A 26,193-nucleotide genomic window follows, 5' to 3' on the forward strand; every position below is an offset into this window, starting at 1 on the left:
ATATCAGGAGTTGGAATTAAAAACTAGATTGGACAAGTGCCTATACAATCTGATCTGAAGTCAACGCTGTCCTTGCTTAGAGCAGGAATTTGGACTAACGAACCAGCCAAAATCCTTTCTAATCTGGACAATTTTCTCATATGACTTTCTTCGTACTCAAAGGAAGTTTAAAAATACAAACCACAAATTTAACATTCTACACAGATTCTTGCATATAGTTTAATTCAACATGTTCTTGCACTTAGGAAAGTTGAGAACTTGAAAAAGCCACTCTGAAGCCTATACAATAAAATGTAACACATTAGGATCCCTTTATATGCCTCTTCAGTGAATTACCTCACGATACTTAGTGAATTCTCATTTTATTTCATTGCTTCCATTCTATACACTAAATTTGCAGTTAACAATATTTCAAAATAAAACCATTTCTCAAGTTCACTATACTTTCCATTCCAATGCTTAAGCATTTAAAATACATGAAAGTTAGATTAATAGGAAAGCAGACCTGCAAATGATTTAAAGCCATAACTTATAGACAGCAACACCTTTCAGTATTTTGCCATGATCATTTCCTGTAAGTGGTAAGTACTATACAACAATTAATCATTAAAATGCACATAAATTTACAGCCTTCACAAAGACAGACTTGCCACGCGAAAGTGTGAAGAAGGTAGCAGCCTCTCATACAATTTAAAAGCAACTCTCCGCATGCTTGTTTTATTTGGAAAAATAAACCCCAGTCCTCTCCAACTTTCATGATATCTGCTAATGAAACCAAGGACTAGATCTGATCAGCACTCATTTTCAGACTGAAAGTCTTGATTTACTAGGGGAAAAGGGCAAAAATAGTAAATTTCAATAGTTTACTTGCACATAGACTTAATTCTGCTCCAGAAAATATCTAATCTAGCAGAGACTTCAAATGAAGGACAGCAGTGCAAAATAGTAATCAGATAACTGTGTACATACCTCAGTGACTTAACAAATGAGAAATTCCAGAAATACCCAATTTTACACTCTCTATACACTTCGAATGTTAATACAACATACACTTGTAAGGCTATTCTACTCTTATACAAAGTAGCAGAGTAAAACTAAACTCTGTAGCTATAAGTGGAAAGTTGACTAAAAATGGCACTTACACGTGCACACATGAGTTTCTAACTTGCTTTATTCACACACTTTAGTTACTGTAAGTGCAAACCAACTGCGAGACAGCCAAATCTGCATTCTGTGCAATTTTGCCTAAATCCAAGTTTTTGTTATTCTTCACAAAGCAAGATTCCTCTGTCTTCTGTCACACCGCAGTGAAGCGAGAAGTCTATGTACTTGTAAATAGTGACATTTGTCTACTTCAGTTACTTCTCTACAGCTTCTATTTTGCTCACAGCTGCATTACCAGGGAAGTTGAAAACATTTTTAGAAGACCAGTAAACACACCAGTATCCCCCTTGCAATTTTTTACAGCTTATGAAAATAACTTTTTTTGAACTGGCTAGCAGTCCATATTAAGTATCAGATGCAATGTTTATAAAGCAGACATTAAGAATTTATATCCATTCCTCTTAAGGAATTAACTAGTAAGAGGAAAGGCAAATCCTCACTCCAAACATTCAAAATCCAAGTCCCTGCTGTACAACTGCACATAATACATACAATGTCTCTATAGTTTTCAAACTAAACAGTACTTTAAGTTACACTTCGGAAACTATATCCCCATTTTTTAAATGAATTTTACAGTGCAAGAAAAATCTACAGAATGGATTCTACAAACTTCAGTTTCTAAGCCATTTTAAACAATAATTAGGTTAGTAAGTCAATCAAACCACTGTGCTGAATCCACATTTGAACAGATTAAGAAACATTTTGCAGCAGTGTTGAGTAAATAATTTTGGTAAATTGTAGAACTGCCACATGCAAGGTATATTGTACTATAACAGCTCCAAATCCTTTATAAAAACCTAGCATTCCTTCTTCCCGTTTTATAGTATTTATGCAGTCTCTCATTCCCTCATACTGGGTATTGATGGGAAGCACTTCATAGCCAAGGTCTGTATTGTCAATTATTGTGCGTGTCCCTTGAATATGAAGGCGGTGTAAAACTGTTTCCAGTGGATAAAGCATGACATCAGCACAAAGGCTAGCAGCAAAGCTAGCTATAAGTTCTGGGAAATATGCATCCAGCATGCTCTGCACAGAAGTAGAGCTCTCAGTTGGAAGGTTGTGGGAATTATCCCTTTTCAGAATGAACAAAACAATCTTCTGGATGATAGAACTGATGACGTAGTGAAGAACTCCATGTAGAGCAGTTGGAAAAGTCAAGACCATCAGAGGAAGGAGACGCTTGCTATGGGGTACTCCCATACCTACAACTCTGCCGATTCCTTCTTTCACACAGTCCAGGATGCCAGGATTATCTCGAATGATTTCGCTCTAAAAGCACAATGGAATAGTTACAACTTGTGCTGCACATCTTAACCACGCTGAGATCCACTTTGACACTTTATCGCTGCTGAACTTTGCAAGTGAGTTACACATTTGTGAGCCATCTACACAGCTACAATGACAAGTTCTATCACTCAATAGCACTCACTTGAACTTGCTTTTACAAAATGAATCCCTCTTAATGAGTCTTTATTTAAGGTACTTCCCAATTATTCGTGTTAACACCAAAGAAATTAAACTTTCAGCATACTGCTTAAACTATCAGTCTCTGAAGCAGTTGTGTACTGAAAATGGCTATTTCTGGAGTGAAATACTAGGAAGGTTTTATCTAATGAAAACACTTTTTCTTTAAGGACTCTAACTCCTGTCTTTGAACTTGAATGTGCATAATAAAGATTTTCATAACTAAAGTTGATCTGAAAGGTCATTTTTAATTTGAATTTCTTAAGTTCAGCTCTAGATGTTTCCATTCCATTATCTGCTTCTCAAATAGTATGCTTTACCTATGCTGCCTCTTAGGAAGAGATAATTATTTTGTTCATGTAGTGAAAATAAAGAATTTGCTTGGTAATTATTTACTCTGTTATACTCCACCTATGATTGTACAATAAGCTAAAAATATCAGTTCCCCTTTTAAAGCTTATACAATTTCAGCGCTTTATGATCTCTATTGTACCCCAAATCCAGGATTTGAGGGTGTTCTCCTCAATGCCCAAGTCTGAGTCCAAGCTGGCTGTGTCCTGACCTCCTGACAGGATAAACCACCCTCAATACTCTGGGGAAGCACTTACAGCCAGCAAAGCCTTCATGCTCAGTCTGCGCAGAAGAGAAACTAGTTCAAATACTTCAGAGTATAATGCTGTTCCAGACTTTAAGCAGAAGTTAAGCATTATAACCCCCACTGAGTCCTCTTCTCCCTATAGCACTAAAGTCACTGTACTTCAAAACTGTGCTTGCATTTGTCAAACACACCACCATGTGGTCTGAAATGTCAAGAGACAAAAAAGTAGTGTGAAAATTACGAACTTCAACTACTTAGTTATTTTGATGAAGTATGTTTACTTGGAGAAATGTGTAAAATTAATACTGTTGAACAGTATGGTTTATCTGAATTAAGACAATCAAAGTTAATATAAACCTGTTAGTAACAAATCCCACAATCTAACTTCTACAGCCTGTTATCGGTCATTGTCGTCTTGCAGCACAGGAATGTAATGTAAAACTGATAAGCCAAGTTGCCTTCACACATTGATCAATACAGCATGGATAAATACTTCACAAATGCTATCACCACCTTTACTGTGCTTCTAGTAAGAAAGCTCATGCTGATGTTTCCAGGAACTGGAGAATACATTTCATACGGCATATATACAGCTATTCAGTAGAACAGTTGCACATAGCTGAACCCACAAGGACTAGATCCCTTTGATGTCAGTGGAATTATTATATTTTCATAGCAATGCTTTACAGAGATAACCTGTCTCAAAGATCAAGGGAATGCTGTTCTGGCTTTTTTATTATTCTATTGAGCTGCTTTCTAGCAAAGAAACTTTATTATTTACTTTGCAAACAGAAGACAGGCTCTAAGTCATGTCATCTTTCACCATTTATTGGTAAATATGTTCCATGTTCAACTCCACAGCTAACACATTTTCAGACAAAAATACAAGAAGTAACATATCTGAATAAAATATTCCACTCTGTGGCCTGCTATGAGCTCAACACAGATGAACAGTGTTCTACCACTCCTTCTAGTTCTAGGATTACAGCATGCTCAAGGTAAAGCTGTTTCCCAGGACAAAAAGAATTTCCCAAGTCAGCTTCTCAGTATAAGATTAGTTAAATCCTCCCATGGCTTCTACTAATTGGATCCACTCAGCCTGGATTTACAAAACATTATTTTGAAAATAATTCAACAGGACAGAGAAAGAAGGTTTCTTAGAACAGCCTTCCTAGTACTTTCTGGCTCCTTTAAGTTTGGATCCTCTGCATAGAGCAGAATTCTGTCCCTTAAAAGCTCACGCTGAAGGTCAAACTGTAAATGTCAGCCTTGTTTGCCTATTCTCCACAGAAAAAGCACCTTTTTGTAGACACAGCAGCAGGTTAATTGAAGGTTTAAACAGCTGCATCTTAGTCTTGACTATACTTACAACTTGTGTATTCTACGAATGAAAATTCTTGCCAACTGAATGATATGAGAGTAACTGTCCTGCACCACATTCCACAGAAGAGCTCCACTAGCTGCACAAAAATACTATCCCATTAATTAAAAGCAACTTCCAACCCTTCCAACACAAACCATACTACGATTATACAGAGAAAGGTAGCTGGAAGAATTACCCTGAACTCACTGAAAGGCAAATATGCAATACAGTGCTATGGGCTGGTCTGTACAGTTACAGAACAAGTTAAGCTGTAACCTAGATGGCAGGTCATGGCTATTTTCGTGGCTAAGGATAACTAAGTGAAAATTTAAAAGCAAAAAGCTGACTGAATTAAAGCAGTCCTGAAACAGAATAATGCAGAATTGTAATAAAGCTTATTCTGTAATTCAACGTTCTTTTATAGTTGATACAGGGGAAGGGGTCACTGCAACAAATTGTCTAGTAAGCCTTTTAAAACCCTTACATTAGAAAAACCTCTGTGGTCTATCTGCTAGAACACACAAATGTAATTTGTCCTTATTTCATGGACAATATATTCCAACTACGGATATTAAATGTCCTTCCTAAATCTAGAATTAGACTTCAGACACTGTAACTAACATATCCATTATAGTAAATATATCTCATTTAATGTCACCATGGCCTTTAGCAAAAATGCAACTACTTTAACATAGAAGTGAATCCAAAGCCAAAGACTCACTTCTCCACATAATCTAAGCTACAAGGATAATAACAATACCTTTTTAAATGTTGTAAATATAACATTATAACATTATATAGCATTACATAACATATAAGTTACCTGTACAGTTTCAATCAGGCTCGCAGAATAAAAAGGCATTGCTATCACATGTGTTAAACTGTAGAAATTAACAAGATAAGAATTAAGGTCATGACAATACTGTATTTTTAGCCAAATATGCACCTGAAAGCTGATAAAATTATCTTCCAGGCTGTGCCTGAGAGAAAACTAACAAACTATAATTCAGTTATTAAAATGCATATTAACAAGTTGAGATGAACAGTTTCAAGTTCTGTTAAATTCTACTTCCATATGACCAGACTGATTTAGGTCTCTCGGATATCATAAGTCAATTACTAAAAGAATCTAGTATATTAAATTAGTCAGGTTCCATACAGACAGAGATCTAGTAACAGAAAATAATCTGTGAAAGTGGTGTATGCAATCAAGATTGTTCAAAAAAATAAAAATTTGGAAATTAATATTAGCACTCTGTGAAGTAGCCACAGCTGCAGATTAAACTAATGTACATTCCGTAGTTCTAGCAATGTTTAGATAATAAGACATTACACAGTAACACATGCAATACCTACCCTTTGAGTAGCAGGTGTCCACTTATCTGCTTGAGGTTCCATTTATGGGAAAGCTCCCTAAAAAGAAAAGTATTCACCTTAACATGTATTAAACCACAGCATTCTCAAGCACTTCTTCCTTGGGTGTCAGCATACCATTTTTGTAATGGTGTTCTACTATCCATTTACACTGCAGGATTTCCCACAGTAGAAAGGTATCAGCTACCCATTTAATAAATCATGCTTAACTTTTAGATTCCAGTCTGTGAGGTTTCCTGTCAAAAAATCTTTCAATTAATAAGTTGTCTGTATTTCTCACAGCTACTTGCTTTAGTGTTTTGTATATATTTCGCATGTGTATGTCTTACCTTTTAAAGCTCTTTTCAGGGAGTATTGGATTATTTTAAAATTTCAATACTTTTCCTTTATCAACATACAGTTTTTATTATGCTTTGGTTTGGTTCTGCTTTTTACGTTCTTTGAAGTTATGTTTACCCAGTTGTTTCTTTCCTGAAATCACACTCTGGTACAGTTATACAAGACCAAACCAAGTATAATAGATCAGATGAGAAGCTGCATAATAATTCTGTACAAACTTAAGTCTTTTGGCTTATGACCAGTCTTTAGCATACCCTGGTTAAAAAAAAAAAGAAAATCCACGAGTTTAACAAAGAGCTGACTTTAAAAAAAATAACCTTCAAGTAGTATTTTCTAGTTGTGCACTTTACAATAGTACCAGTAAATGTTAACTACACTCCACCCGAAAGAAAATGAAATCCCACCTAAATCAAGATAACATTTAAATACCAAATATATTCAGTAAATACTCTTGCTATGAGTTAAAGGTATATCTCTCCAGAACATTGGACACACTGGACTAAGTACTTCCAATAATAACATATAAAGCATCCAGCTTCAATTCCTGTCCAGGAACCACACACATGCATTGCCTACAGTTACAACTCTAAACCAAGAAAAGGAACTCTTTCTGAAGAACTGTGTGTTACTAGTAGCTATCACTTTCCTAAATACACTAAGAAGGAAGGGACGATCATTTACCATTATGTACTTGGGACACTAGGGTCACACCTGCTGAGCCATATCACTTAAAAGCTAAGCAAAACAAAACCAGCCAAACTAATATGAGAAACCCTAACCTGTCGATCCAGTAGGTATAACTATTCCTGCAGTGAAAGAGCAGTTACGGAATGAGTTTGTCCAGTACAGAACCACATTTAACTTGCCACAAAAATGTTAAGGCTCATTACTGGGCTCCTCCCCTTAAAGCAGTAGGGGTGTTATGATATAGAACTGGAAAGAACATCTTCATGTGTCTTTTGGAACTTAATAATGTAGTTAAATAATTTGCTGGCACTGCTGCTATAAGCAATAACCTTCACCTTCCTGTGACAGGCTAAATATGCACACTACCATTAAAAAGGAAGGTAGAGCATCCAATAGAAAACTGCATGTGGTGGTGCATGTTCAAGACAACAATTTTAGCCAGATCATTTCCCCAGTCTAGGTCATTTTATGACAGTTCACATACTGTGTTGGCACAAGGACAGGGGTAGCACTGAGGAAAGAATGAGCAGCCACTATGAGAAAGGATTCCGTCTTTTGGCAGTAGTACAAGCTTACTTTTCAAACTACCGAACAGTTGACTCACAAGAAGAAAACCCTTGCTTACATTGGACAGAAATCAGAACCATGAAAATAAACACTATATGATATCTCATGGACTCTAGCATCCCCAGTATTTAAAAACAAGAACGAGTTGCAGTTAGAGGAAAGTGTATGCCTGGGGAATTCAGTTAAGTATGAGAGAGAGCAGACCAAAAAGTTTAAATACGCACTTCATAAAATTCAAGAATGAAATGCTTTTGCTAATGCTTTTGACAAATTTCAGAACCTGCAAAGACTTAATTTTATTAGTATGTTTACATAATTGTAACAGTATCTTGATTCAGCCTGCCTAGATTTCATATCTTTAAAATATTAGGTCAGTTTCCTTGTCCTTCAAGTACTTGGTCTCTATCCACATGTTAAGGATGGGCACTTCTCTTCTGAAAGCTAACAAAATTCAAGCCCATTGGTCCATTCAAACTTAACCAGCCCAAAACCCAACTATTTGCTTGCCTTCCCATTATATTTTCAAAGACAGGACTATATCATTTCAGTGGCTTCAGTGTCTGCCCTGAAACTGTTAAGCATCTTTCCCTAATTTTCAATTATTTCACAGCATATTCTGATTTCCCTAAAAGCTTTAGTTACGTTATATAATAAAGTCTCACTCAACCTGCTTACTCTTAAAATACACAAAAACTGACAATATATATTACCAGCATTGACAGCCCTTACTGTTAGCTCTGGAACATTATAAAAAAAGAAAATGACAAAAAGTCTTCAGAAAAATTATCAGACTTGCATCTCAAAGCAGAAAGACATTACAATGTTTTATGTAGTCCTGGAGTTACAGTTCAGCATAAAAACTTCCAGGAAGAGTCACAAATCAAAATAAAAAGAAATTACTAAACTACTGTAGTCAAAGATGTGCAGTGGAACGGCGAGTATCTTTTTACATTAAAGTCACTCATTTCCAGTTGAAACCCCTTTATTATAAGGATACTGAACAATGTGCATATAATTATTGCTAAAGGAGGACAGAAGACAAAGCTGACAGCCACATGGACTCTTATTTACCACATCTTCTCAAAAAATGCAGGCCATTCTGTTCTTTCACCTAATACTGACAGTGGAAACATTCAGCAACATGTTCATGCAGGCTCATTAGCCATCTCAAGTTTCCTGTATTTAGATTAATGAAATCCGGAGCTTTTACGTTAGACAAGGATAGTATTTGCCAGTATCACACAATATAAAACCAAATGCAAGAATTCTGTCGCTACAGTGGAATTACACTGAAGATTAATTTGCTATGTTATTTCTATACTCAGACCTGTACGCAGACATACCAAACACAGAAAGCTTCCCAGAAAAAGTCTCTCACTATTTATTAACTACAAGGTTGTCTGTGCCAAGACAACTAAATTGTGCTGAAAACAGCCGTTCAATGTCTGATCAAGTAAAATTTTTCAAATAGCCTTACATTTCTAAAGCTGTGAATGTAAGTCAACAATTGATGAGCCACCAGTTTGAAGAAGTAAAAAAACCCAACAAAATCATGCAATACCTTGGCAAAGGTGTAAATTCACTGATGATGCCTTCTGTTCCCAGGGTTATGCCCTGAACAATAAAAGTGCTGCCCATTCCTTTCCAGAGAGCTCTTGGACCCTGCATTTTGAAATAGGCAACATATTTTCAATCACAGAACATAAAATCAAAAGACTTATCTCACTAATTGCTATAAAATTTCAGAAAATTCAGACTGCTCAGGGCTACAGTTCCAACATTAAACTTCGCTATCACCAAATTCAAGGTACAATTAACTTTTCAAGTCTGAAGCAACTTTTGTTCCCATATCTTTCACTGTTAGGACTCTATATATCATAAACATAATACCATTTCCTATGGATAAAATGAACTGGAGATGTTCAAGCATACCTGTTGGAAAAGCTTCCTGGATTTCGTACTGTTTTCTGACTGGGTCTGAGGACTGCCATTCCCATGCAGAATTGGCAATTCATACAATACTCTTTGGAAGTGGTAGTTTGGATTTATGTATTTACCAACATAAAGATTATTTCTTAGAATCCCAATTAAAAAAAAAAAAAAATCAGTCTCAGAGACCTTTTGTTTTCTAACACCTGCAAATCTTCCACTCTAAGTACTATACTAGTAAAAAAATAAAGAATGATCATCTTGAAACATTTCTGCAACCATAAGAATAACAAACCCTTGCAATGGCCTTATTTTCAACCATCACTTGCATAAAGACTTAAGGCGGTCAATGTAAATTTATGCTATAGTAATCGTCACTGCTCAGACACCACCTAACATCAAATACTGACCTGTGTCTTATTGATGCTGTACATAATATTGACAATAGTAAACGGAGTGAGATGATAATTTCTGGCATGGTAGTTAACCTGTTAAAAATATAAACAGCAATTTTAAACATACTTGCAGATGTTACATCTCTAAAGGACAAATCACTTCCAAAATAAGGACTTTATCTCTGTAAAGGTCAGCTAAAGTGACCAAAATATGAATAAATTCTCACTGAAATTTAGGGAAACAAGCAGAACTTTTAAGAATTTCTACACTGAGAATGTAAACAATAAAGGAAGCATAAACTAGAAAATACTGGAAACAAAGCATCCTGCTTGTAAACGTGGATTTGCAAGTTGCCCAGCAGACTCTGAAACCTTTACTTCCTGTAACTAACTTTCTAATGCCAAAACAAAAGTAAGAATGTTCAAGGTAAGTTAAATTTGAGAACGGAAAACACGTATGCTACAAACAAAACAACAGCAGTGTATGAGCCTCTCACTAAGAATTGTAAAGCTTCCCTGTACACTACAGAATATGAAAACACAGAAATATCACAGTACAAAAGAGCTTTGACTGGAAGAGACAATATTAAAGGCATACCTGACACTGACGGCGGAGAACAATGCAAGGATGTGCCAATACATTTTCTGTAAATAGGCTTTAAAAGAAAAGTGCATTTAAATCATGGGAAGCTTTTGTAGATTTATTAGAAAATTGATATTTTTCTCTAACAACGTTAAATCAGTATTTGGAAAACTATACACTAGCTAGGGAATCAATGAGGCACTTTGAATTAATACCTGACAGCCTGCCAAGACCATAAAGGAACAGGTATCAAAAAACCAATACATACATTCACTATGAAAAAGTCCACGTATCCATTTAGTATGCATGTATTTTTATAGGCAAAACAGTGTACCAAATTCCTTAAACTTTCCCTCTGCAAAATACGAGGGAACAGAACAGGTCAGAACTAGAGTTATGAAAGGATTATTTTCCAGTTTTGTGTTCATTCTGTGTACCACATTATTAATCAATTACCCTCAGGAGGGCCAAAGGATTGGTACTAACAGCTGACATTTTTTCCCTTAGAAAACACTACTGTCCCAAACCAACTCTCCTTCCACCCCCAGAAACACTATGTCAGTCAAACCTTCATAGGAACGTTCTCTCAATTCCAATGTAGCAGTCCTGTTAGTCACGCAGATGAACTTTTCATTTAATATCAAAGTACCTGAATAACCAGGGTTCTTATCTGCATGTGGTTCAAACCTGGGATATAGATTAGAAAAGCAAAACCTCCAAGCTTTGCCTAAGCACCCCAAATAACAGCTCTGACCAGCAACCCGCAGGATAATTTGGGGTAGGTCTCTTGTGGGGATTTCACTGTGGATAAACAAGTAATAATTGCCACAGAAAAGTAATGACTCTGCAATTTCATAACTATTAAGCTAATTAGGAGTTTGCTACTACCAGAAGAGGTGAAACTTTCCCTGTGCTCCAGTTGCTACCTACTAAGCCTTCCCGGTAGCCAACTCACCTAAACTCACAAAACCCAACCTCTTCTTTTGGGTGTTTCATAAAAGATTCTGACTTGAACTATCTGTGCCTGACCAGTGATCTGGTACAAACGCAAAAGCAGGGAGAATTGATCTCAGCAGCAATACATCAGCTCTTTCCCAAAACCACGTGCTCATTTTAATCCCAGTGGCCGTGGTTTTCAGCATGTGGAAAACTTTGTCATGCTAGATTAAATCAAAGCATGGAGCTGAAAACGACAACTGAACCACACTAACATCTCTCTGCTCCTGAAGATCTACACATTCCTGCCCTATGGCTCCACTCCTGTGCTGGTACTCTACTGAGCTCATTCACTGTTGGAGAGGAATCAAACAACTCTTCACTCGTTCAGTGGGGCTAGGTCTTCCTAAAAAGACTGAACAGACTCATCAAGAGGTTTGACAGAGCAAACTGAGCCACTGCAGAGGACACAGTGGGCGAAAGTCACAGGAAGTTTCATGAAATTGGATGATCTATTTAAGCAACTCATTACGTGCTGAAAATAGTCATTCCTAGCCGTAGTTCTTTAGCCCTTCCCTCTCTGGTTCAGCTAGTGGGTGTCTGCTGGCCTTTACAGCCAGTGAGCTCCCATGTATATCAACCTAACTGAAACGCAAAAAGCAATTTAGCTCTTTCAATGGCTTTGTCTTCCGTTTTAGTTAAACTGGTTAAAAGAGGCTGTGATGGACATCAATGGCAGTAGCAAGGGTGTAAGGAGCAAGACATGCTGGTGGTCAAGTACAAGGTCCTCCTCTATAACCAGGACTACACAATAAGAACTGACATCAACTGACATCGCTTCCTATGTTGGTCTAATTGGGTAGGTAACAAAAGTAACTCTGACATTCTGAAGAGAGATGAACTTTTCTACCGGAAGTCTCACATTCAGGTAAACAAGGAGTAAAACTTTTTTAGTTCTAACTTTTTCAAGACAAAAAACCCCAACTCTCACCTATCAAAAAAATCCTAAGCTTACAGTGATCCTTATGCTCGACAATTTAAGCTCTAAAAATGTTATTAAGCATATTAAATTCCATCTCTTTCTCAAAAATTCCATCAGTAATCAGTGCCATCATAACAAAAAATAAAATGCTTACTGGACTACTTGGTTAGACCAACATTACTTTTACAATATACTTGAAGATATTTTCACCTTCTTGGGAAACAACTGCATTTCCTAAAAATATTAGTAGAAGTGTGAAATATGAAAACAGTTTTCTGGTGTTATTTTCAGATTGCTCTGTTAGGTTACGCATATTCTGGGCATACTGTATGAACAACTGCTTCTTACATGCATTGTTAATTAAGTAATTTTGAGAAATACTTTAAAGAGAATAGAAACCTACATAGATTTCATGTTTCTAAAGGCATTGTAACTGCCTAAGTCTACAGGCATAAAAACACAAAAGTGTGCATAGGCATAATAAGATGACTATACCTTTACTATTTCATTATCACTGAAAATTACTATGCAGCTCTTACCTTGCAAGACCAATACCAAAGCCTGCAAATCTGTTCAACTGCTCTGAAAAAAATGAAAACAGATTATACTGCAGTGATAAGCACAGAGTGGGAAAACCCACACAGATCATCTGAAAAACTAATTTTATACAGTACTTGCTTCAAAAATTACAAGCACTAAACCACAACTTTTATGGCAACTCAGCAATAGAAGATATAAAAACATATTACCCTAGGAATATTTTCACTTCAGACAAAAATTATTTTTGTCTTAAAACACTTATGGGGAAAGAGGGATGAAAGACAAAGTGAAGAGTATTTTAATACCTAAAAAAATCTTGCTCAAATCACTGAAAAAGTTAGCATGCATGACAGTTCACAACAATTCTGAAACAAATTTGGATATCTGAGGTGAAACTAATTTTAAAAACAAAGACAGTACAAAATGAGAAGCTTTGGGAAAAGTAGCACAAAATGCCATTAATGACATACCAATAAGGGTAAGTATAATGTGAACTTTCAAGTCATTTTTTTTCCCCTCTCCAGTCCTTTGTAAAAATCTAGTTACTACAGAACTGTTAAAATTCCAACAAGACTAATGGTTTCACTTCTCTGCTGACTGCTACCAGACAGACATTTACATATTGGGAATTATCAGAAGAGATTTAAAGAAAGTTTATCAAAACCATAAAAGTTACTGAAAACTAACATTTAGCCCTACAATCTACAAGGTGCAAGCAGGCTGTAATCATTTTTATGCCAGTAACTTCAGTGTTAAGGAATGGTAAGACTCTGTCCACTTCACAAGCTGGACTCTTGATACAGCAACTCCTTATCGGTCCACCAAAATGCAGAATCAACACACCCTACATGATCAGACAGCATAAAAAAAACCTAAGCAGAGCCCAAGTATCTATGAATATATTAGTAGTGCTTAAAGCAGTGCTTGCATGGATGGAAGACCAGCTGAGGCCTGGACTCACTACAAGACCCAAACAGAAATAATGTGCTAGTAATGTCCTACGGATCAAAAAAAAAAAATTAACACAATTCACTTTTAACTACATCTTTGATACTTAAATGGATATAAACTGCCCCAGAACATCGTTTCAGTTAAAGGTGACAACATCCAATAGCCTAGACTTAGCAAGTTTCCTCTTAATTCACTTCAACTTCATAAAGATATAAAACAATACTGCATTTCTGAAGGTTTCTGCTCAGTTTCCCAATAATTACTCAGCAGGGAGCTGACCCCACGCTGCTCCTCTAGAAGCTGCACGGTGCGTCCTGGCACTCTCAGGCGCGTCTGTGTGTGTGTAACTGTGGGGTGCTGTAGAGCGAAGCGGCTGCTGGAGCGCAACAGGCGACGAGGCAGCTCCTCCTCTTCTTAAAGGGCACTTTCCCGGCACTCCAGCACGCCCAGCTCGCAGCTGCAACACCTCCCCGGGCCCGGCCGCGCACGCAGCGACACCAAACCCGGGCGGCGCTTGGAAGGGGCGCGGCCAGCCCGCGGCACAGCCCACTACCACCGCCCGCTCGCCCTACCCCACCTCGGCCAGGGCACCCCCGGGCCAGAGACAAGCAAGGGACAAACCGGGACGGCGAAAAGCCGGCTGCCCGGCCGGGGCCGTGCCGTCGCTTACCGGCGCCGGGTCCGCCCGCCCCGAGGCTGGGCTCCTCGTTGAGGCCGGTGCCCGCCAGCGGCGTCCCCGCCCCGTAGGGCGGCGTCTTCTCCCCCCAGTGCAGGTTGCGGCTGCCGGGGATGTCGGGCGGGCTGCTCACCCAGTGGCCCAGCTCCGAGGCGCTGCCGAAGGGCCTGGCCCCGGGGCCTGGCTCTTCCCGGCCGCTTCCGCGGTAGCCGAGGCCGTCGAAGCCCTCGGGGCGCCGCGGGTGCATGGCGGGAGGAAAGCGGGGGGCGCGCACACCCCGGCGCGGCAGCCCGCACACAGCCGCCACTTCCGGCCGCGCCCTGTGAAGCTGCACGAGAGGCCACGTGATCCGCAAGGAAGCGGGGCCGGCGGCCGGATGGGCCAATCGCGTCCCTTCTCCCGCCCGGCTCGAGGAGGAGGAGGGCGAAGGGAAGAGGCGCGCACGCAGCGCCGCGAAGGCCACTTCCGGCTCTGCTAAAGACCCCTCCTCGGGCGAGGCCACGTGACCCGGAAGGGGCGGGGCCCGCCTGCCGCATGGGCCAATCGTGTCGCGCCTCCTTCGCGGCTCGGGGTGGGGGCGGAGGGGTAGAGGGCAGGACGCGGCCCCCCGAGGGCGCCCATGCCGGCGAGGGGGGTGGGGTCTGTGTGGGCTTTTGGCGGGGCTTGATACTGAAAATCAGACTAGTCTGGATTGGAAGGGACCTTAGGGATCATCAGTTCCAACTCCCCTCCCATGGGCAGGGACACCTTCTACTAGATCAGGCTGCCCCAGGCCAATCCAACCTGTCCTTGAACACCTCCAGAGATGGGGCAGCCAACAGTCCCCCTCCAGCTTTCTTGTAGCCCCTCCGGATAGTGGAAGGTCTCTGTAAGATATCCTTGAAGCCTTCCCCAGGCTGAACAAGCCCAGCTCTCTCAGCCTGTCCTCATAGGGAAGGTGCTCCAGCCCTCCAGTCATCCTTGTAGCCTCCTTTGGACCCATTCCAACTGCTCCATCTCCTTCCTATACTGAGGTTTCCAGAACTGGACACAATATTCCAGATGAGGTCTCACAAGAGAGGAATAGAGGGGCAGAATCCCCTCCCTCGCCCTGCTCCCACGCTTCTTTTGATACAGCCCAGGATACTGTTGGCCTTCTGGGCTGTGAGCGCACGTTGCCGGCTCATGTCGAGCCTCTCATCGACCAGCACCCCCAAGTCCTTCTCTGCAGGGCAGCTCTCAATCACATCATCCCTCGTCGTATACTGAAACCAGGGATTGCCCTGACCCAGGTGTAGGACCTTGCACGTGGCCTTGTTGAACCCCGTGAGGTTCTCACAGCCCCACTTCTCCAGTCTGTCCAGGTCCCTCTGGATGACATCCCATCCTTCCACTGTGGCAAGTGCACCATTCAGCTTGGTGTCATCTGCAAACTCACTGAGGGTGCACTGGGTCTTGCTGTCATTATCATTGATGAAGCTATTAAACAGCAGTGGTCCTGGTACGGACTCTTTAGGGATACCACTTGTCACAGATCTCCATCTGGACTTCAAGCCATTGACCACTACTCTCTGAACATGACCATCCAACCAGTTTCTTATCCACCTAACAGTCCACCCATCAAATCCATATCTTTTCGATAGAGAAAGTAGGATGTTGTGGGGGACCATGCCAAAGGCTTTACAGAAGTCCAGCAAATATAATGCCAGCTAATAAACTCTCTAAGGCTCATTTGGAGTTTTAGAAAGCAAGCACCCTTTATAAAGCCTGGTCAACATGAGAGAACCATCTCCATCCATTGTGTGTGCCAGACAAGAGCTGGCACAGAATGGATTTCCCGCTCACATGCATATGGATAAATTCTCCCAGAAGTCTTATGCATATCCATTCCTTTCCAAGGACTCATTTTAATGTTATTATGGACTTCACAACAGTCAAATCTCTTACTAATTGGGAGCTTTGAAGCTGCTCTCTGCCTGACCTTGTGTTTGAGATGGGGAGAGGCTGCAAACAGAGGTGATTATGGAAGAAGAGGCATCTGTTCAGCACAGATCATACTTCACATGAGATTTTCAAGAATGAAAAGTGTCTGGAAAAAGCACTGTCTGAAAGCAAACATGCTATCGAAGGGACATTCTGCCTAACTCTCAAAAATACAATTGCTTAGGTGAAATTTAACTTTACTTTAGCTTAAATAAAAAATATTCCACTTTCTGTGATAGTAACTACTTCTATTTACTAAGAATAGTAACTAAATAAGAAAATCCCTCTTTTTCTCTTTGGACCTTTGAGTCTCATCTAAAGGTCCACACCACCCTTCTTCCTGTGGATAATAAGAAAGGCAATAATACCAACATTGTTTATTTACCTGGTCTGTTTGAGCTGGGGTTGTTTAGCCTGGAGAAGAAGAGGCTGAGGGGAGACCTTATTGCTCTCTACAACTACCTGAAAGGAGGTTGTGGAGAGGAGGGAGCTGGCCTCTTCTCCCAAGTGACAGGGGACAGGACAAGAGGGAATGGCCTGAAGCTCCGTCAGGGGAGGTTCAGGTTGGATATCAGAAAAAAATTCTTCACAGAAAGAGTCATCGGCACTGGAACAGGCTGCCCAGGGAGGTGGTCGAGTCGCCTTCCCTGGAGGTGTTTAAGGAACGGGTTAATGAAGTGCTGAGGGACATGGTTTAGGGAGTGTTAGGACTCGATGATTCAGTGGGTCCTTTCCAACCGAGTGATTCTATGATTCTATGAGTCTACCTCTATTCTAGAAATATGATCCTTTTCAAAATTACACATTTTACACAAGTTAATACAAAAAGACAATCTCTATTAGGTCATTAACTAATGCTAAAGCTTGTAACAAGGAAGCCACCCATCCAGTCAGTGATATTCCACCTATATGGCTTAAAAATTTATTCAGCCAATTGTTTTCTGTATCCTCTCTAAGATCCATAAGAAGAGACATCTGTTCAGCACAGGTAACGCTTCACACAAGACATTATCGTCTCCAAAGAATGAACAGTATGTGGAAAAACACTGATTTTCTTTTCTAAAGCAGGTTCAGTCTGGATCAACTCAATAAATACTGGATAAGCATGCCTTTAAGGATATGTGGTGATCTGGTCGTGCAGGCTTACACATGAAGGAGGTGGCTCTAAATGGTGGATATGAGACAAAATGCTGTCTGTAAGAGAACAGAGTAGTGTGTTATCCACTGGTGAGGCTGCACCTTGTATCCGCTGTTCAGTTTTGAACCCTTCACTAGAAGAAAGACTCTGAGGGGCTGGAGTGCGTCCAAAGGAAGGACAACAGAGCTGCAGAAGGATCTGGAGCACAAATGTAATGAGGAGTGCCTGACAGAACTGGGGTTTAGTCTGAAGAAAAGGAGGCTGAGGGGAGGCTTTATCACTCTGCAACTGCCTGAAAGTAGATTTGTAGCAAGGTAGGTGCAGGTCTCTTCTCCCAAGTAACGAGTGATAGGACAAGAGGAGATGGCCTCAAGTTGTGCCAGGGGAGGTTTAGATGGGATGTTAGGAAATATTGCTTCACTGAACCTGTTGTCAAGCACTGGGACAGGCTGCCCAGGGAAGTGGTTGAGTCATCACCCCTGGAGGTATTTAAAATATGGGTAGGTGTGGTGTTTAGGGACATGGTTTAGTGGTGGACTTGATAGTGTTAGGTTTATGGCTGGACTTAATGATATTTGGTGTTTTCCAACTTAAACAATCCTGTGATTCTGTACTGCAGCCTGCAATAGGAAGCTGACAGCATGAGCAATGACAATAACAGTGTCTTATGCATGGAAATAAAGATGCAGTGTAGCTTTGCACTTGTTTGTTATGTGCATTTAGTTCCCTGTAAGGAAATGCAGGTATGGGATCGATACCTTCTACAGAGCATACCCAGAGCAGCACCTGGAGTTTGTCTGGCCATACTCCCATGGCACAGAACTTATTTTCAAATGATTCAGCAGAAGTTTGGACTGATTTCTTGTGTTTGAAAGAAAACACAAAGAAAAGAAAATAATTCAGAGTTTTGTGCTTGCATTAGGAACAAATTAGTAGTGGCCTAAGTGCAGTGAGCAGCAATTGTAGTAAGACACAGCTGCTGTGCTAATGATCTCTTAAAATAAATTCCCAGGTGACCTACTACAAGGCCAGGCATGCAATTTCTGTGCGTAGTTGCTGCCCTCTCTTGGCAGCAAGACCAGCCTGCAGGAGAAACAACTAAAGATTGTCAGGGAGGGAAGAGCGTCAAACCACGCTCACTCAGAGAAGTTGGAAGAAAGAAAAATGCAACATTTTGCATCCGTCTCCACATTGGAAAAGTAATAAATTGCTTGTAAGAAGTCAGATCTCCTGTTTTCCCTAAGACAAGTTACATTGACTTGGTATGTGTGTGAGAAAGAGGGAGAAGTGATTAGGTTGATGAGACTGTCACAGACAAACATCATCCTTTCCTATGCCTTATTTTACACACCTACCAACTACCTTTCCTTTCCTCCCACATAAAAACAATTTTCTAAAAAAGTGTGATACATACTCTTCAGTCCCTAGAATATTTTAGCAGACTTCTAAGGCATCGCCTCAGTTGTCTTCTATAAAGATTTCCATCTCTAGTGTACGCGTCTGTATCTTCTAATATCAGTGTCTGAAAGGCTGAAAGAAAAGTTGTTCCTGTGAATAACAGTAATCCTTTTGGGAAAATGTGAGCTCTGTTCTTCGGGACAAGACTCCTTCCAGCTTTTACTTCAAGAAGAAAAGCAGGTGTACTGTTCACAGACAAAGAGATGCATCCTGGGTAGCAGTTTACTGTTTTGTCTAGTGACCTTGTTTCTGGACACTGGAAGCACAAGGCGGAAAGCGTAAGTGCTCCTTTCAGGCATGAAACAGCCCAAAATATCCTTAGAACTGACTAGGCCTTTACACAGCAATATTATGGAGGCATGAAGGTAGCCTGCACATATTATTGCACTTAAGTGTGATCGGTCTACAAACTCCTACAGTGGGAGAAGGCTCAGAGAAGGCAGACAAAGATGGCATGCTTGTGAAGGTCAAAAAGGAATCTAGGAAGTGGCCACAGCTATGGTAAGGAATGCTGAACTTAACGCCAAAGGGATCAACAGGTGAATTTTATTCTAGGTAAAATGGAAGGGAACCACTGCGTCATCGAGTCCAACCATTCTCAACACTCCCTAAACCATGCCCCTCAGCACCTCATAAACCCCTCCCTTAAACACCTCCAGGGAAGGTGACTCAACCACCTCCCTGGGCAGCCTGTTCCAGTGCCCAATGACCCTTTCCGTGAAAAATTTTTTTGTCCAGCTTGACCCTCCCCTGGCAGAGCTTCAGGCCATTTCCTCTTGTCCTGTCCCGTCACTTGGGAGAAAAGGCCAGCTCCCTCCTCTCCACAACCTCCTTTCAGGTAGTTGTAGAGAGCAATAAGGTCTGCCCTCAGCCTCCTCCTTTCCAGGCTAAACAACCCCAGCTCTCTCAGCTGCTCCTCATAAGACTTGTTCTCTGGCCCCTTCACCAGCTTTGTTGCTCTTCTCTGGACACGCTCCAGAGCCTCAACATCCTTCTTGTGGTGAGGGGCCCAGAACTGAACACAGTTCTCAAGGTGCCGTCTCACCAGTGCTGAGTACAGAGAGAGAATAACCTCCCTGGACCTGCTGGTCACGCCGTTAGCATACATTTACCCTTACTTGAAGAAACCTTTGAATATTTGTGTTGCATGAGTGTATATTTTTATCTTAATAAACTGCTCTCTAACTTCTACAGACTTCACTCACTCTGCTCTTTGACCCAGCTGCCGTTAAATCTGCGCCATGGCTACACCTGAGAATTATTCAGTCCGTCACGTGCTGAGGAGAGCACATGCAAGCCCTCAGATATGAAAGCACAATAAAGTCCTCAATGTCAAGCAGTAGTGAAGTTTAACATTCCCTGAGGCAGTAATTTGCTACTTGTCAGTCTGCAGACATCCAGTTTTTTTCAGTGGTGCTGGTACAAACCCGTGTACAGCTTGTTTTGTCACCTTTCACAGACCCTTGAGAATTAGTCACACTCCCAGAATCTGTGGACCACAGGATGAAAACTGCTGCTCTAGATATTGGGGCATGTTTATGTTTTGATCCAGCTGTGGGCTTCTTGAGCAGGCAGGTGAATTCCCAGGTGAGTTCTTCCCAACTGCAGCCCTGCAGAGAAGGGTCACTTGTCTCTTGGCATGTACTGATGCTAAGTGACTGCTCCGGCGGCATACAGAGACCAAAGGGCAGGCAGCCCAGCATCTACTCTCCACCTCATTGCTTTGGAGCAGAAAGAGCTTTGTTTCTCCCACTCCCAGCCATCTGTGAAGTTACCCACTGTGGTAACTTCACCAACCATTCAGAGAAAACAGACAGTTACGCTAAGCCAAAGAATCCTGGTGGCTATGAGGGCAACAAAACAACCTTGAGATTTACTTGCCATTTGTATAATGAAGAGGACTGTTCCACGCAGGTGTAGGTATTTATTAAATCAAAGCTTCTTCAACTTATCTCCTTCAACTTGATTTATTATTTCTATACAGACCTCATCACTGCATAATGGCACATGAGCAGAAAATGTAGACATAAGTCAGTATACAACAGAGTCTGTAGAATGAAAACTGGTGCTACCCGGCTGCCTCAAGGCACTGGACAGACACTGAGCTGTGCACCATGACTTGGCAAAGATTAGCATGTATTATCACAGAATCATTGAATATCCTGAGTTGGAAAGGAGCCACAAAGATCATTGAGTCCAACTCTAGACTCCACATAGGGCGATCTAAAAGTTGGCAACAATGTGCCAGCAAACAAGAGAACCCACTTGCATTGTGAAATCAGAGAGATAAAAAAAAAAAATTACAGCTATTCCTAAGCCTCAGCTGGTATGGAAAATCTGGCATTATGTGTGTCCATCCGAACAGCTGCAAGGGAGGGCAGAAGGTTTTCAGTGGTCAGCAGCTTCTTCACATGGTAACTTCACATTCAGCTTCACTCAAAGCAGATTGCCATCTTCTACCAGTAAGTGGAAATCTAGCCTTTTGCAAAACAGGGACCCTCACTTTTCTATCTTGCCTGGGATGGCACAACCTCTGAATGAGTTTGTCATGCTGTAGGGCAGATTTCTTCCCACCATCTGTCCTAACAACCCTCTATCTAGGGTGCATGCTTGCATGGAAGGGATCTCCTTTGCCTGCCAGTCTGTTTGGACAAAGCAGACAGACACTGAACTACCTCAAAGAGCTGACACATTAAAAAGTGGTCTGTGAACTTGGCCATGCAAGGAAGTAGTGCTGAAACTCTGGCCAGACACAAGAAGATGTTTAATCTCTGAACTCTGTTCACAAATAGAAGATATAGCTTTTATAGGTGCATTATTCTGACTGAACTCCAAGATTATAACTGAGCTTTCAGTCATAATTATATGTCATTATTTAGAAGAGATCTACTTTATGTGTCGTCATAACTTAAGGGCCAACATTTAGTAGCTTAAAACGCTCTGGAAGCCACCAGAGATTTCTGTTGGTGAATCCTTACCCAAACCTACCAACAGAAACCATGTTTTCAGCTGCCAGTGCTGCAATGCCCCTGTTCAGTATCATAAAATGCAAAAGACCAAAGTAGCAAGCCAAGGACTTTCACCTGCACCAATGTCCCTTTCCCAATGTTCTCTGTAAAAAGAGCACTTTGCCTCCAAATCTGCAGCTGTGTCCACATAGGAAGATAAACAGATTGTACAGGCCTTCAAAATCAGAGGAAAGTCCTGACCAGATGCTTCCTCACCCCAAAACAGTCAAACTCAACCTGTGATGCATCCCACCACCCCAGATAACTCTGCACAGCTAACTAGAGCTTTAACTTCTATGCTGAGCTGAAGACCATCACAACTGTATTTTGGTATAATTAAGAAAACTCTTGCAGATACAGAGCACTTCCTGCCCTTTTTCATTAGCGTGTACTACCATCGCCCCAAATAATGAAGGTGACAATATGTTTTAATATATACATTTCTATGGGATGAGGACTCTGGAAGAGAACTCCCTCCCTCCCCAGCACTGAGACGCCAGCCCTGACCCCCCCAACCCCGAACCTGAGCCATTTTCTGATTAGACAGGGATCAGTTTGGAAACCTTGCCAAGGAATGGCTGGCCATTAGTAAAAACAAAAAAAATACACCAAACCAAAGTCTGCAGAACTACATGGTAGTTCATGGTAGTTCATGCTCTGTGTGTGTATATATACTTATATTCATGTCGAAGATATTTGCCTTCTACCCAATAACCATTGAACACCAAATTTACAAAGAGGTAAAACCCATGGATTGCTGCCAAGAAACCCCAAATCCACAGAGAGCAAGGAGGCGTGGGTGCCCCAGTCTGCACTCCACAAGTCAGGGGGATCCCAATCCTGCCCCAAAGCACCAGGCCTTATCCTCCTGCCTGCACCATGAGGGCTGATGCCTCCCTGCATGCCCCGTTCTCCTGGGGTGCCCACACTCCCAACACGGATCTGGCACTGGACACGCCAGGCTGGCACTGGCCATGCTGGGCTGGCACTGGGCACACCAGGCTGGAACTGGCCACACTCGGCCACACTCGGCTGGCGCTGGCCACACTGGGCACAATGGGGCACAGTGGCCTGACACAAGGGAAACACTGCTCCCCACACTCCAGGGGCTCCAAAGGGTTGGATTTGAGTGTGAGGGGCGCTCTTACTCTTCTCTCACCTCCCTCACAGACGTTGAAACCCCTAAAAACAAGGAACTGACAACAGAGAATTGGATTTGAGCTTCAAAGACATCATCAATCCTGCACTCCTACTAAACATAATGGCAGCTAACCCTAACCCTAAACCTAACCATAATAGTAACCCCTAAGCCTGACCCTAAACCTTATCCGAAGCCTAACACTAACCCTAAGACTAACCACTAACCCCTAACCTTAACCATAACGCTTACCCTACTAGACACTAACCCTAAACATAACCCTAACATTATCCCCTGACTGTAACCCTACTCCTAGCCCTAACCATAAACATAATAATAATGCTAACACGTAACCCTGAACCTAAGCCTAACCCTAAGCCAAACCCTTACCCTAACCATAAACCTAACCGTAAGGGTAACACCTAACCCTAACTCTAACCTAAACCCTGACACTAAGCCTAACCCTATCCCCTAGCTCTATCTCCTAATCCTAACCATAAACCACACCCTAATGCTAACCCCAAACCCTAAACCTAATCCGGATCCTAAGCCTGACCCCAACAACTAACCCTGTTGCCATGCCCTGCTCCAGGGAAGCCTGTCTGGGGCACTTGGGGCATTCCTGCACAGCAGCTCTCTTCTGCCTGGGGGTGGTGGGGTCTGGAGGGGGTGCCTGCGGCTCTCTGTAGATACGAGGCTTCATCTCAGCTCTGTTTTTCTCCACCACAGCCCTGCGGCCCCTCACCGAGCAGGGCATGGAGTCAGTCCGCTCGTTGGCAGCCCAAACCATTCACACCCTGAGCCCTTCAAGTGAGACGCCAAGGAGAGAGAGCGCTCTGAGATGGCTGTTGTGGCTCCGGAGGTGAGCCACGCAGACGGGCAGCATTCATCGGGACCATGGCTCCGTTTCGAGAAAGCTGGAGGAAGAATCATAGACTCATGGAATGGCTGGGGTTGGAGGGGATCTTAAAGCCCATCCAGTTCCAATCCCATGGCATGGGCAGGGACACCTCCCACTGGACCAGGTTACTTCCAGCCCCATCCAGTGCTGTGTAGGACATCTCAAGTTATGGGGCAGCTGTGACTTCTCTGCACAACCTGGGCCGTAAGGGTTGGCATTAGGGGTTAGGTTTAAGTTTATGGTTATGGTTATGGGTTTTGGGTATGGTTTAGTGTTAGCGTTAGGGTTAGCATTAGAGTGGAAAGTGTCCCTGCCTGTGGTGGTGGTGGGAACTAAATGGGTTTCCAACCCAAACCTAACCATTCCGTGATTCCATGAGCATCCCTTCGAGCAGTCTGGACTGGCCCTCCCAGCCTTGTTGGAAAGAAAGACAACAGTTCCACAGTGAACTTCTCGTGCCGTCTGCTGTCAGAACCTCTACCTTGCTTTTAATGTTGTACTTTACATAAAGCTACCAAACCAAGATTCAGAATTCTTGCTTTTATTTCTTCTCCCTAGCCAAACTTTTCCCTGAAAATTCATTTTGCCTTTATAGATGTGGAAAATAGAAGTGGGTCTCCTGATGGCTTTGAGTGTAGCATTGATGATGTCCTCGAAGGTCAAACCCAATTCTCTGTTGTCACTTCCTTGTTTTCAGGAGTTCCAAAGACTGTGAGGAAGCTGAGAAAAGAGAGAGAGCCCCCCTCTTCCTCAAATCCAACCCTTTGCTCCCCGGCATGCGGGGAGCAGCATTTCCCTTGTGTCACGCCACTGTGCCCCATGCCAGCCCGGTGTGCCCAGTTCCAGCCTGGTGTGCCCAGTGCCCAGAGTGCCAGGTGCCCAGAGAAGTGGTGGCTGTTCCATCCCTGCCGCTGTTCCAGGCCAGGCTGGATGAGGCTTGGAGCACCCTGATCGCACAGGAGGTGTCCCTACCCATGGCAAGGAATGGAAATGGATGGGCTTTGAGGTCTCTCCCAGTCCATAAGATTCCATGATTCTATGAAATGTGGGAAGATTTGAGGGGAAAGTCAATCTTCCAATTGATTTTAAAAGAAGATTTAAGGGGAAAGTCAATGTAAGGGGAAAAACATGTTTTGGGGATGTTTGTGAGCGGCTTTGAGGTGAAAGTCCTGTTTTGGGGGAGTTTGAAGGGAGTGTGAGGAGATTTAGGTAAGGGTAGGGCCGTTTTCTCTTCAGACGCAGCCCCAGGAGAAGAGGACAAGGGTGAAGATTTCATGCCCTAGAATGATGGCATCCCCCCTGCGAGGACCCCCAAGGCCTAAGGGGGGGCCCGAATCTGCACAAATGGGGGTTCCTTGGCAGCCCCCCGGTGCCCCAAAGCCTTCCTCCCTCAGTGCCCCCTCCCATGTTGGGATGGGGGCACCCCCAGACAGCAGGGCATGCAGGAGGGGCATCAGCCCCCATGGCACAGGCAGGAGGACCAGGCCGGGCGCTTTGGGGTGGGATTGGGGTGCCCTGTCTTGTGGGGTGCAGGCTGAGGGGCTGGATTGCCCCCCTGGGGTGCAGGCTGGTGCCCCCGCGCCTCCCCACGCTCCGTGGATTTGGGGTTTCTTGGCAGTGATCCCTGGGTTTCTCTGGTTTTGCCCCATTTGGAACAGGACCAGATCCCCTCGTGAACCCGCCTTGGGTTCCCAGTTGGAAACTGGTGGTGTTTTGGGGTAAGGAGCCCACCTCTTCTCCCACTCTGTGCCACCTCTGTCCTTGGGGTACAGGGCGTGGGCCTGGGAATCCTGGACAAGGCAACACATTCCTTTGTGGGCAGGGCCCTGCAAGTGTCGTACGAGGCAATACAAGCCTCACGGCTCCACAGACTCACCATCTCCAGAAACACTGTATTAAGCAATATTGGCCTTACAAGAACACGGTTAGTCTTGCAAAGGCAAACCCAACCATCACGTATGGAAGTCTCTCCACGGAATGTAGAGTCCTCCCTGAACAGAGGACACAGAGGACTGTGAATTGTGCCAATATTTTCAGCAG

General features: G+C 42.5%; 1 protein-coding gene across 1 annotated transcript; it reads right to left on the reverse strand.

Annotated features, from left to right (window-relative positions):
* Nucleotides 1–345: 345 nt before the first annotated feature.
* SLC25A46 (solute carrier family 25 member 46) lies at nt 346–14,984 on the reverse strand. The gene is made up of 8 exons (XM_054054652.1): nt 14,543–14,984; nt 12,921–12,963; nt 10,479–10,536; nt 9,896–9,973; nt 9,118–9,218; nt 5,946–6,002; nt 5,413–5,470; nt 346–2,433 (listed from the first exon to the last, which is right to left on the reverse strand). Exons 1-8 carry the CDS (start codon nt 14,793–14,795, stop codon nt 1,855–1,857), a joined length of 1,227 nt encoding a protein of 408 aa, XP_053910627.1. The 5' UTR covers nt 14,796–14,984; the 3' UTR covers nt 346–1,854.
* Between the last annotated feature and the right edge of the window lie 11,209 nt (nt 14,985–26,193).

This window comes from Cuculus canorus, chromosome Z, assembly GCF_017976375.1.
Source record: "Cuculus canorus isolate bCucCan1 chromosome Z, bCucCan1.pri, whole genome shotgun sequence".
Taxonomy (NCBI): Eukaryota; Metazoa; Chordata; class Aves; order Cuculiformes; family Cuculidae; genus Cuculus; species Cuculus canorus.